This window comes from Simochromis diagramma, unplaced genomic scaffold, assembly GCF_900408965.1.
Source record: "Simochromis diagramma unplaced genomic scaffold, fSimDia1.1 OVJJ01000766.1, whole genome shotgun sequence".
In the NCBI taxonomy this organism is placed as follows: domain Eukaryota; kingdom Metazoa; phylum Chordata; class Actinopteri; order Cichliformes; family Cichlidae; genus Simochromis; species Simochromis diagramma.
In genome coordinates this window covers 75,392-88,531 of record NW_024386828.1, presented here as the reverse complement: position 1 = coordinate 88,531, position 13,140 = coordinate 75,392, and the positions used below count along the sequence as shown (strand labels likewise).

Below are 13,140 nucleotides of genomic sequence, written 5' to 3'. Positions count from 1 at the left end.
TATGCTTGCTTGACGCTTTAATGTTAAAGAAAGAACAGAACAGTTTTCTTTGCAGAAGAAAAATGTAAAATCAATCCTTTCGTAACAAGTCTGCTCCCACTAAAGTCACAAGGCCTTAATGACAGCCCAACTTGAGTTGATTGTTGATTTTCTTTGGGTGCTGTAGAGAGGAAAAATATAATGCTGCAAAATAAAATAAAGTAAGAGCTAGCGAAACACAAACACCATCATACATCAGTGTCAGTCCAAGAAACATTAGACTTTCTTGGCGCAGACAGATGGCAACTGAGCATCACACCACAGATCATCCCAGCACTTGGAACCTGAAAGGTTCACAAGTAGAAGTCAGTAAAATGTTAAAAAAGTCAAAAACCTAAACTCTAGTTAATTAGCCTTTATGGCTTCTATCTTAGATCACGTAAACCTTTCAAACACATTGAGCAATCATGTTATTTATTGTTTTCTAAATTACCTCCATAATTCATCTGAATACAGTGCTGATTGCGATCATTATTGGGCTCTCCTGGGCACCAGAGTGAATAGTGAAAACTGGTGCCATCACTCCACAACCAAATACCGTCCTAGAAGACAGAAATTGAACACATTAGTTCAGGGCGGCGAAAATGTTAAGCATAGCCACAGTTCTAGCAGATCATCTGACTTTGAGCACGCAACCTTCTATGTAAAAACTGGAAATTCTCACACTGGGCATGCTCTTTAAGCTCCTTTAGCCTACTGGTAGTTTCACTATTGTCTACAACCCATATTTAAATCCAATTAAACCCCAGGTCTGCCGTTCATATAATTTTGACATAGTGTATAGGTTATCATTTATGCCTGTGGTGTTTTGTCTTCTAGCTCCTTCGCTGACTTAGGCTTCCAACATGTGCACAAAAAAGACCAGGTACCTTCATAGCCATGCCATACCATTAGATATAAATCACTGCAGGTGGAAATTTAAAAATAATTTTGACTACAGTGGTTCTGACTGAATTTATTAGACACCTAACAAATACTGTCTAATAATAAACAAAATACCTTGGGTGCATCAGTTCCTCCAATCCAAGTTTGAGGGTAGCCATGATGGGCAGTCAGTCCCTGAATTATCTGGTACTCACTGCTGCTGTGCACTGATGCAAGGTTTGCCCCCATGGACAAGCAGTTTCTCTTCAGTGGAGAGTGACAGAGAGCAGAAATTTTTAATGTAATTAGTAACAGTTAAAGGTGGTTTAATCAGAAAAGAAAAAGAAACTCACCTCAGCTCTAGCCCAACTCATGGTTGTTGGAACGTAGTAAAAGCAGCGATCACTGTGGCGAGTCCAACCATAAGGACAACCATTGGACCTCTTGACCAGGTGACTGTTGGCTGGGAGCAAATGAATAGTTTTACATGTATCTCTGGTTGACAGATTTTATATTTTTTAAACATGATATAAACAATCACTGACAAGTCATGCAAGTAGACAGTGAAATATTTGTTAAGTGATTCACATACACACACACACACACACACACACACACACACACACAGAGTCATGTTTTCATATCCTTCCCTAGATGTTTATCCTATGCATGTATGCCTTGCCTGCTAGCATCTTGCTATATATATATATACATAAATGGTAAATGACCCGTATTTATATAGCGCTTTACTAGTCCCTAAGGACCCCAAAGCGCTTTACACAACCAGTCATCCACCCATTCACACACACATTCACACACACATTCACACATTGGTGATGGCAAGCTACATTGTAGCCACAGCCACCCTGGGGCGCACTGACAGAGGCGATATATATGCATATATACATACATATACATACATATATACATAAATATATACACATATACATATACACATATATACATATTCATATGTGTGTGTGTGTGTTACCCTAAAAAAGTTTACAAAGTGCTTTAACAAACAACCAAAAGCAGAAAGGAATGTGAAATAAAACAGGAAGTCAAACAGTGGTTAAACAAAGGTGGGTAGCAAGAAAGGAAAAAAGAAGCAAAATTCAAAACACAAACTGTCAATAATAACTGTAAAATCAGTCAGAAACAAGTCTTTGAAAATCTGTTTTAGGAAGTGATTCTGCAATTATTGCATTTGTTCCAACAATGAAGGACACGGATCACAAAAGCATGGTCTACTTGTGATTTAAGTATAGATTTTATAACAGCAAGACACTTGAATACATCTTTTGTACTACAAGTTGCAGACTCTACTATCCACTAGATAGATAGATGACTATCCACTAGATAGATAGATGACTATCCACTAGATGAGTCTGAGAGAAGCAACCTACATTTCAGTGAAATTAGTGGTTTATTTAAGGTTGTGAAAGTGCAGCAGTCAGACACAGGACTGTTTAAGTTATGTGACCACAATGACAACTGCACATGTGTCGAGCTGGGTAAGCACTATTGTTGTAATCCATCAGTGTATGCAGATAGATAGATAGATCGATAGATAGATAGATAGATAGTCAGATCGATCGATAGATAGATAGATAGATAGATAGATAGATAGATAGATAGATAGATAGATTATGCTGCAATACTCACCAACAGCCATGGTTAGAGCCATCATTGCACAAAGAAGTGCAGCCACAGTCAGCAGCTTCATGGTAATGTTAGTATCTCTGTTGAAAAAGAAAATCTAAAATGTCTAGCAGTTCATTAAAGAAAGGACACGAGATAATCTGGGAGTCTGTCACAAACCTTTTGAAGAATATTGTGAAGAGAAAATTATTTAGAAGATAAAGAAACTCACAACTCAGATATCTATTTTTTACATGCGCATGGGCAGTCAACGGTCCGATCTCCTTTGCACTGACGTGCACAACAGATGAGACACAGAAAAACCGCCCAGGGCATCCAGAACGTCCTTTATTTATACTTAAAGCAAGTCTCCACAAAAATAGGAGTGGCATGTATGGAACTGATAATTTTCCTTAAAAGGAGAAAGAGACCGTTAGCTTGCCTGTTGACAAAGGAGGTAGTATGTATAGAAATGCAGACATTCCATAAAAGGAGAGAAAGAGAGAGAGAGCGCCAGCTTGTCTGTAAGAATAAGAGGAAGTGTCGTATGTCACCGCATTCCTCTACACATATGGCTTCAGTCTCTCTTCCTGTGTTGGCTCCAATTCACAACCTCTTCTTCCTTTAAATGAAGCTACAAGTAAGCATTAATCACAAAATTAAAAATCTTTCATCAAATATCTTCTCCTATTTCTTTTCAGTATCAGCTGGTAGCTTCAACTGTCCAGTGTGGAGGTGCTGAACTTCTCTAAGACCAGCGTTTTAATACCGTTTATATTTACATATTTGCATAACCAGGAACTAACACTGAAAAAACTGACACGTACATAATTTGCTAAACATTCATCACACTCCTTTCTTTCCCAACCAAAACCAAAATAATAACTACTGACTTAAAATCACATATTGACTGAAGCTCAACAAAGATATAAAACTACAGGACAATTGACAAAGCTTGTGTGTTAAGTGAGAAACTTTGCTCAGGAATATTAATATACATTGAAACTAGTGTTACTGTCAGTGTTTAGCATTCTAATATTATATAATAAAATATTACTCGTGGTTAAAAAAAGCCAAGAAAGTGTTGCCACCACTTGACACCACCGTTACTCTTTATCCCACATAGCAAAAGTGGTATGGCCGGGATCTGGCCGACACAATGTGCTTACACATGGCCCACATACCACAAAGAATGACGGCTCTTTGGTGGCCCAGATCTGGTTTGCTAGAGGTTTCAGCCTAATGTGTACTTTAATAAAGTCATGTAATAACAACATGTCCTGGAACATAATAGTGCAAAAGTAACATGACGAAACTCTTTTCAGACGGTGAATGGACTGATTCTTATATATCACTTTTCTACTCTCCCAGATTACTCAAAGTGCTCTTTACAACATGGCACATTCACCCAATCACAGACTTTCTTTAAGCTGACTGCTTCCTAACTACATTCATATGCATTCACACTCCTGACATGCAGACTGGAGGAGCCAAGGATTGAACCACTAACCTTTTGATCAGTAGGTGACCTGCTCTACCGCCTGAGCTACAGTCACTCAGTGGTAAACATGAGTAAACCCTCACTAGGTTTTGGATAAAGTGTACACTCACAAACCTGTCAAACCTGCATTTTAAACATTGGCTACTATAGTATACTATAGTATTGCAACATGGCATTTTGGTCTTCTAACTAAAATAGGAACATAAATAGTGTCATCATTGCCAGACCTGGCCCACACCTGGTTGACATACACCCTGCCATGACACCAGTCAGTCAGAAGTGCCAGCTTGATGCTCGATCCGGGGAGGACCGGTTTTCTATGAGCCTGGGCCACATACACCAAACCACAATCGGCCCAGATGTGGCATGCCATCACATAAACAGTGCCTTCTACGCCAGGCCTGGCCCATATCTGGATGACATACCACTTACCGTGCCAGAAGTCAGCCAGCAGTGCCAGTTTGACACCAGATCCAGGCCAGACCTGTCTGCTATGTGGGTATGCCTCCGATTGTCATGAAAGAAAGAAATGAAACTACTACATTCACTGCAATATGGGAGTTTTTACAGAAGCCTTTTCTCGAAAAACCAAGGAAGATGGAGGTCATGGCCAGAAAGATGTCTGTTGGTCCTTATGTGTAAATGAACTTTCACAATATCATGGATCCTGCTGTTGTATATTACTGCTAGTAGTTAATAAATATAGGATTGTATGTATCATTTGCTTTATTGTGTGAAATAGCTACAACAGTTTAATGTATGCAGTTCAAAGTATACAAAAAGCATCACAGTAAGACAAGATTTGGATAAGATTTGAGTATTTATAAGTAAATAGTAATCTTATAGATTTCATTTTGCTTTACTAGATCTAAAGAATTAGTCAAAGCAAGGGATGACTGAAATATTAGCAGTAGTGTTGGTAGAAACCTACAAAATAGTAAAACAAGCTGGCCTCACAGGTTCATCCAATATTCAAGCTTCTGGGACAACTACAATACATAAATACAGCAACCACTTATACAACAAATGCCTCTCTCATAGAACTATCACACTCAAGATATAGAGGTCACAAAAACAGATGTATCAAGTATGTTACATTATGAGGGGTTAATATGTCAAATGTTTGAAACGGGGTAATACATTCATTTAAGAGATGCATTAGCACATTTTGAATTTGATTCCAACAACATGTCTCATAAATGTTTAGACAGTGCCACGTTTACCACTCTAGCCTTCTTTTAACAACAGTCCATAAACCTCTGAAAGCTTGGAGAGTGTGAGAGGGAGAGACAGAAAGAGAATTTCTGATAATGATCAAGCATTTACCAAAGCAGTTGTGGTTAAAAATGCTCAGTCATAGATGAAGCCATAACGCTTGTGAAACTATGTCTGAACTTCAGTTATAAAAGATGTTTTGAAATCGGCTTCTTCTTCAAGTTATATATAGCATCATATCTACCTTTATCCACCACTTACATGGCTGACAATGTATCCAACTATACAACAAGTTCATTTTGCAGGGATAAGGAAAACATGAAATCAAGCTTTGTCACAAATCCATCTAACTGGCAGACATGGAGAGTCTGTAAAAATGGGCCAGGAGATTGGGCATGGACAGGAGTACTGGCAGAGGCTAGAGCTGCGCTATATATATATATATATATATATATATATATATATACACACACACATACATATATATACACACACACACACAGTGGGGCAAAAAAGTATTTAGTCAGCCACCGATTGTGCAAGTTCCCCCACTTAAAATGATGACAGAGGTCAGTAATTTGCACCAGAGGTACACTTCAACTGTGAGAGACAGAATGTGAAAAAAAAAAAATCCATGAATCCACATGGTAGGATTTGTAAAGAATTTATTCGTAAATCAGGGTGGAAAATAAGTATTTGGTCAATAACAAAAATACAACTCAATACTTTGTAACATAATCTTTGTTGGCAATAACAGAGGTCAAACGTTTACTATAGGTCTTTACCAGGTTTGCACACACAGTAGCTGGTATTTTGGCCCATTCCTCCATGCAGATCTTCTCGAGAGCAGTGATGTTTTGGGGCTGTCGCCGAGCAACACGGACTTTCAACTCCCGCCACAGATTTTCTATGGGGTTGAGGTCTGGAGACTGGCTAGGCCACTCCAGGACTTTCAAATGCTTCTTACGGAGCCACTCCTTTGTTGCCCGGGCGGTGTGTTTTGGATCATTGTCATGTTGGAAGACCCAGCCTCGTTTCATCTTCAAAGTTCTCACTGATGGAAGGAGGTTTTGGCTCAAAATCTCACGATACATGGCCCCATTCATTCTGTCCTTAACACGGATCAGTCGTCCTGTCCCCTTGGCAGAAAAACAGCCCCATAGCATGATGTTTCCACCCCCATGCTTCACAGTAGGTATGGTGTTCTTGGGATGCAACTCAGTATTCTTCTTCCTCCAAACACGACGAGTTGAGTTTATACCAAAAAGTTCTACTTTGGTTTCATCTGACCACATGACATTCTCCCAATCCTCTGCTGTATCATCCATGTGCTCTCTGGCAAACTTCAGACGGGCCTGGACATGCACTGGCTTCAGCAGCGGAACACGTCTGGCACTGCGGGATTTGATTCCCTGCCGTTGTAGTGTGTTACTGATGGTGACCTTTGTTACTTTGGTCCCAGCTCTCTGCAGGTCATTCACCAGGTCCGCCCGTGTGGTTCTGGGATCTTTGCTCACCGTTCTCATGATCATTTTGACCCCACGGGATGAGATCTTGCATGGAGCCCCAGATCGAGGGAGATTATCAGTGGTCTTGTATGTCTTCCATTTTCTGATGATTGCTCCCACAGTTGATTTTTTCACACCAAGCTGCTTGCCTATTGTAGATTCACTCTTCCCAGTCTGGTGCAGGTCTACAATACTTTTCCTGGTGTCCTTCGAAAGCTCTTTGGTCTTGGCCATGGCGGAGTTTGGAGTCTGACTGTTTGAGGCTGTGGACAGGTGTCTTTTATACAGATGATGAGTTCAAACAGGTGCCATTCATACAGGTAACGAGTGGGGGACAGAAAAGCTTCTTACAGAAGACGTTACAGGTCTGTGAGAGCCAGAGATTTTCCATGTTTGAGGTGACCAAATACTTATTTTCCACCCTAATTTACGAATAAATTCTTTACAAATCCTACCATGTGAATTCATGGATTTTTTTTTCACATTCTGTCTCTCACAGTTGAAGTGTACCTCTGGTGCAAATTACTGACCTCTGTCATCATTTTAAGTGGGGAAACTTGCACAATCGGTGGCTGACTAAATACTTTTTTGCCCCACTGTATATAGATATATAGAAACCATCTAATAGATCACATTATTCTCGATACAGCCTCTGCCATCACATTTGATCAATCCCTTTGGGCTCCTTTGATCGGCTTCATCACCTAGTGGGGGTGGGGGGGTCATGATTTGGTCCTGCCTTCGCTATTGTGGTTGATATGGGGGTAGGGACGGCCTTAGGGCATCTGGGGAGTCCCTAGGGACGTTTCCCTAGTGGGACTAACCTGGGGGATGTGGCCATGACCTGGTTAGGAGCTCTGGGGCTCTTGGATGGTTTTTTCCTTGTGGCTGCGTACAGCGGAGATGGGGGAGGGTCTGTGCTTGCGGATGTTTGTTACTGGCCTTGTAGCCTGGCTGCCCCTGGGAGGGTCGGGGACGGGCGTGGAGGCTTGGGTCCTGGCTGTTGTGTCGCCGGAGCAGTGGGCGGGTGGGTGCAGGGGGGCTCAGCCCCAGTGCAGGGGATCTCTGGTGCATCGGCCCTACTACGGGGCTCTCTAACTGGTGGGGAGGTTGTTATATCTTTGCAGGTGGTCTCCTCACTACAGGAGCTCACTCTGCAGGTGGGGGGAGAGATATAGGAGAGGTGGAGAATGAAGTCAACCTGGGTGTCTATTGTCTTGTGTAGTTTGGGAGATGATTGGATGATGGGGTGGGTGCAGTTTTCTCTGGGGCGGAGTCGGGTGGGCTGCCCCGGACTCTGTGGGGCTGGGCGGTGCTGCTGCTTCAGGCCTCTGGGCCTGAAGCTCGGTCCTCTCTGGCACAGCTGGCTGCCGGCAGAGCCCGCGGGCACGCCACTGCAACCCCCTCTGGCCTCTGCTCCGTAGCTGCGGGGTGACCTCTCCTTTGGGGCTCTACTCAGCTCTTTCCAGGAGGGTGGCACGGTTCCCCCCCCTTTGGTGGTCCTCCTCGGGTCCTTGTACTCTGGGGCCTCTGGATATCTGGGGCCTGGATCTCCTCCATACCTGCTTCATACCCTGGTGGACGGGGCTGTGGCTCCCCACACTCCCTAGCAGATCGTTACATGGAGAAACCTTTGGAATACAAGCATGCTGATCCACACAGGTGTGCACACAGGTGTACACACGGGTGTTCACAGACGCAGACTACACCTTTCTTGGCTGCTGCCTCAAAGCACATTGTGCGCTGTCTATCTTGCGTGCTGCACAATATTGTTTATTATTTAGTATCTACTGTTATCTACTGCTAGCTAGTTTATTGTGATGGTACTGTTTGTTTTTTTTTTTTTTATTATGTTGCTCTTTGCTGTTTGCTTTCTCTTCTGTTGTTTTTTCTCCATACAGGTGATCCAGGTGTTTTTTTTTCTTCCCCCCCCCCCCCCCCCCCTTTTTACTTCTCCCCTCTGGTTTTCTTTCTCTCCCTCTCTTTCTTTCATTCTTTCTCCCTGTCCTATCCCCCAGTCATGTCTGTCTGTTTGTAGCAACTGAAAATAAAATAAATTCATAATTATAATAAAGGTCAATCAAATGGACCAATATGGCAAGGCCATGATGATCCACTTGGTAAAATAAATCCGCTTGGCATCTTTCTTGGCCTTAAGACAACAATTCTGATGGCTAAAGATCCAAACAGGACACACAAAAAACAAAAAACAAAACAAAAAAACAACAACAATCACCTCAAGGTACTTTACATTATACAGTAAAGACCCTCCAGTGCAATACAATTTCATAACAGTAGTTCAACATTTTAAAAGTTGCTTCAACATATACATCATACTATTTTTGTTACTTGTTGGAGGTTTTTTTGTGGAAAAAATCTGATAATAATGATTAGTCATTTGCTGACACATTTACGATTACAAATGCTAAGTTTGAGATCAAACCATAATTCTTGAGAAATAATGTCTGAACCTCAGTTTTAAAATATGCTTTGAATGCTGCTGCTTCTTCAAACTGTAACCAAGAGTCTTGGCTAATTGATGATAAAAATAAAAAATAAAATAAAAAAAGACCTACTAACCAGCAGACATTCATTTTTGAAACGGTCAAACAACCTGAAGTCCATTATTCTACAGTGAGAAGGATTGCTCATAATTGGAACACACTTAACATGCCAATCTTCCTAGGCGTGCAAATCTCAGAAAATCTCTCCCCAAGGTCAAAATGTGCATTGCTCAGAGAAACTAAACAAAAAACAAAAAAAGAAAAAGTCACACACAAAGGAAAAAGCTGCATCCAAGCCGTGCATCCCCAAATGCAAAGCAAAGAGTCAGATGCATCGATGTAAAGCACACCGCCACCGGACTCTAGAGCAGTTGAGATGTGTTCTCTAGAATGACAAATCATGCTTCTCAGTCTGGCAATTAGATAGACAAATCCGGGTTTGGCAGTTGCCAGGAGAACAGTACTGTTAGTAGTAGAAAATGAGCAGAGAAAAAAAGAAGGAAAAATTAAAAAAAAAAAAAAGCTCTATTTTCCAATATTGTAGAGGGTGACTGTGACAGGGGTGTGGTCTCTGGCCTGCTGTAGTGGAGGGGGAGGAACTAGAGTGACAAAGAGACAGTTGTGGAGGGCAGCATGTAGTGCAGGAAGCCATGGAGAGAGCTGACTTCTGACTACAAAGATTGTGCGAAACCAGAAAAGATTGCTTGCAATCAAATAAAGTGTCAACCACATCCCACCCTGTGTGGGTCCATTCATTTCACAGTGCCTTTGCTTCTAAACAGAAAAAAGAGTACCTTCAGAGGTTCAAGTAGAAATCAGCAGTCCTAAAATTGTTCGTGGTGGCTCAGCTTGGGAAAAAGAATCACAATTTCTATAAGGAGCTGCAGTATATTTTCTTTTGTGTGTACAGGCTATGATCAGCTGATCTGGACTACTGCAGCTATGAGATTTACTGCTCTATGTGGATTTACACAACTGAATTCAACAAGATGTAAACAGATGTTTCATGGGTTATCCTGTTCAATCCTCTACACTGACATGATACTATTTATGCTGTCTTCATAATAAACACTATGAAAGTGGAATTCAGTGAATGAATCTAAGCGTCATCAGCTTAACTTCGAATTCTTTTCATCTACATTTGATGTAACCTAACTCTGTTTACACATTTCTAACCAGATACAAATTCATGTACTTAGGCTTAGATTAAGTGTCATGATATTATTCTTCGTCATCACTAGAGCATATTGTATGTATTGCATGGTGGCACTGAGATATGCAATGACACACATAATTAGATTTCAGATTAACTTTATAATTCCCAAAAAGGGGCATGTTGTTTGCAGCAACCCACACAACCAACTCCGACAGTCAAACTCCCACAATCTGTCATGGTCCTGGGTCCTTTTGACCCAGCGTTTTGTGTTTTCTCTTATTGCAATTTTGGTTCTGTTCTTCCCCTGGTTAGTGTTTACTCCGTTCTGCCCGTGTGTTCCTTTATCAAGTCCACGTTTCTTAGTCTGTGTCCTTGTATGTGTACCGGTAAGTTCCTGTTTTATTGTGAAGGTCTGCATCTTATGTGAGTGTTTTCAAATCGCCTCCCTAGTCTTGTCATGTTAATCACTCCCACCTGTGTGTAATCTCCCTGTGTTCTCTGATGTTTTTAAGTCGTGTCTTCTGTCTTAGTCGTTGCTGGTTCGTCTGTGTTGTTCCCCTCCATGTTCTCGTGTATTCTCGCTGCATCCCCGTTTCTCGACTCAAGGTTTCAGGTTTGTTTTTGCGTAGCTTTTCCCAGTTTAGTTTATTCTTAGGTTTTGGTTTTCTTCCTCCTCGTCCCTGTTTGTAACCCTTTTGTTAATAAAGCTCGCTCACAACTTAAGCAGTCTGCATCTTGGATCCGTTTATATTCTCACACGGCCTGCCTCGGCACCCCGTGACACAACCACTAATCACAAACACTGTTAGATGTCAAGGCAGAGATCTACAAACAATGAGTTAAAAAAAAATAAGGAAATAAATAAATACATTAAAAGTAAAATAAAAAATAGAATAACAGGAGAATTGTCTAAAAATGAACAACCTCTGAAAGATTCATCTATGTGACCTGTGTCAACGTTAAGTGATCTAATAGCTGAGAGAATGAAGAAGTTCACGTATCTGTTTGTTCTACAATGTTCTGAGGTTAAGTTAAAGGCAACATGAGAGCAGGATGGATAACAATGTTTTTTGTCTTCTTTATCACCTGGCTTTCCCAGGATGAACACAAGTCTTTCTGCTTGACCCCTGTGATTTTGGAGCAGGTGTTAACAATACTGCTAAGGGAGTTTCTATCCTTAATAGATAAAACACTAAAAGAGCAGATAAATGAAAATGTTAAAAGACTTTCAATGAATGAATAATAAAAATTACATAACATTTTCTTATTAACATTAACCTCGCAGGACCTGCCGTCCACATATGTGGACATCACATTTTCGGTTGTCTAGACCACGATACTAAATTTTACACACATTTCCCCCACGGAGGAAAAAAAGTTTGAGGTAGCATTTTTGGAGTGAAATGTTTCATGTGCTGTTCATAAATCTTTTACTTTGTTACAGACTTAGTCTTCCTGTAACTGTTAGCAGCACTTCAGATAAGCCATATTTCTCAAAGGGGCACAATTGTTGTTTCTCATTTTGTTTTAGTACTCAGGAAAAAGGCTGCTGTGTTCAGACCCCAAATAAAGAGTTTTGCACATCATTGCTGAATTGTGAACAGTACAGTGTTCTATTGAAATTTTAAGCGAATGTCCTCATATGTGGAAATCATTTTTCTCAGAAACTGCATCAGGTAAAAAGATCATTCTTTGTTTTTAAATTCATCAGGTCCCAATCAGCCCAAATAGCAAAGAGAAATGAAAAATGCCATGAAAGAGTTTGGGTCTTAGGACGTTAAAAGACTTGACTCCTTAACAAATATATTCTCTGTTGATCCCATTTTATGCTTGGCCACCATGTCGACTTAGAGAGAGAGAGAGAGAGAGATCAGGCATTCACTAAAGCAGTAATTTAACATGTAACATGTTGTAGTGTAACAAAAGGCAACAAAACATTTCTAGAAATTAAAGAACCAATAAGCATCTTATAAATGTTTCTCTCCACATCTGAGCCACAGATAAGTTCTCCTTTTTTTCCTTTCTAGAAAACACAGGATATAATTGCAATACTATGTATATAATAATATATTATTACATTTTCAAGATTCATTATACAGTAATATTGATAATCATGCATGTGAGAGTTCTGATTTCTGATCAGCATTTTTTTTTACATACTGCAATGAAAGCTCCATTTCTTTTATTTTAAGCTGAAAACCATTTAGCTACAAGCATGTACAGCCACTGCACCATGTAAAATCATTCACTGTTAAAGTTGCCAGTCTCTGCCCAAGATTTGAGCATCTGCATTTATAAAAACAACTGAAAGTTTTTCAAACCCAAATTTTTAAAAAGTGACCTGGAATGATTTCATTAATGTCAACAGAAAGAAGAGACAAGGCACTAAAAATAAAATACAGATTCCAGCAATGACACTAGGAAAATATCTCCAGGAAACTCCCTCTTCCAGTCAGCAGCATTATCATGTGTGTTAGTTTAGTTTCTCAAGTTCCACCAGGCTAAAACGAGAGGCTTGTTTTGAAACATCTCTGGCTTGATTAATATTAAGTGTACCAAGCTTAACATTGCTCATATTTGAAGAACAGCTAATAAGAAGAAGAGATAAAAGTAACAGTGACAGAAATAAGGAGACGACCCAAAAAGCAGACTTACAGAGGCAAACAAACTCAGGAAGCAGCTTCCTGAGTTTGCCAAATAACAAATACTGCC

At 40.5% G+C, this 13,140-nt stretch overlaps 1 protein-coding gene across 5 annotated transcripts in view; it reads right to left on the bottom strand.

Moving 5' to 3' along the window:
* The window catches only part of LOC120730801 (type-2 ice-structuring protein-like), a 42,655-nt gene continuing 29,515 nt past the window's right edge, over positions 1-13,140 (bottom strand). For 2 of the 5 annotated variants that reach the window (XM_040027293.1, XM_040027292.1), the window contains exons 5-8: positions 1,257-1,366; positions 1,039-1,167; positions 473-581; positions 1-323 (exon numbers count right to left, since the gene is read on the bottom strand). In XM_040027293.1, coding sequence (XP_039883227.1) covers positions 256-323; positions 473-581; positions 1,039-1,167; positions 1,257-1,366 — 416 coding nt within the window. In that variant the 3' untranslated portion in view covers positions 1-255. Of the gene's footprint in view, positions 324-472; positions 582-1,038; positions 1,168-1,256; positions 1,367-2,568; positions 2,657-2,724; positions 3,067-3,222; positions 3,264-13,140 lie in introns of those variants that run through there. The other 3 variants (XM_040027295.1, XM_040027286.1, XM_040027294.1) reach the window with 3 other exon arrangements.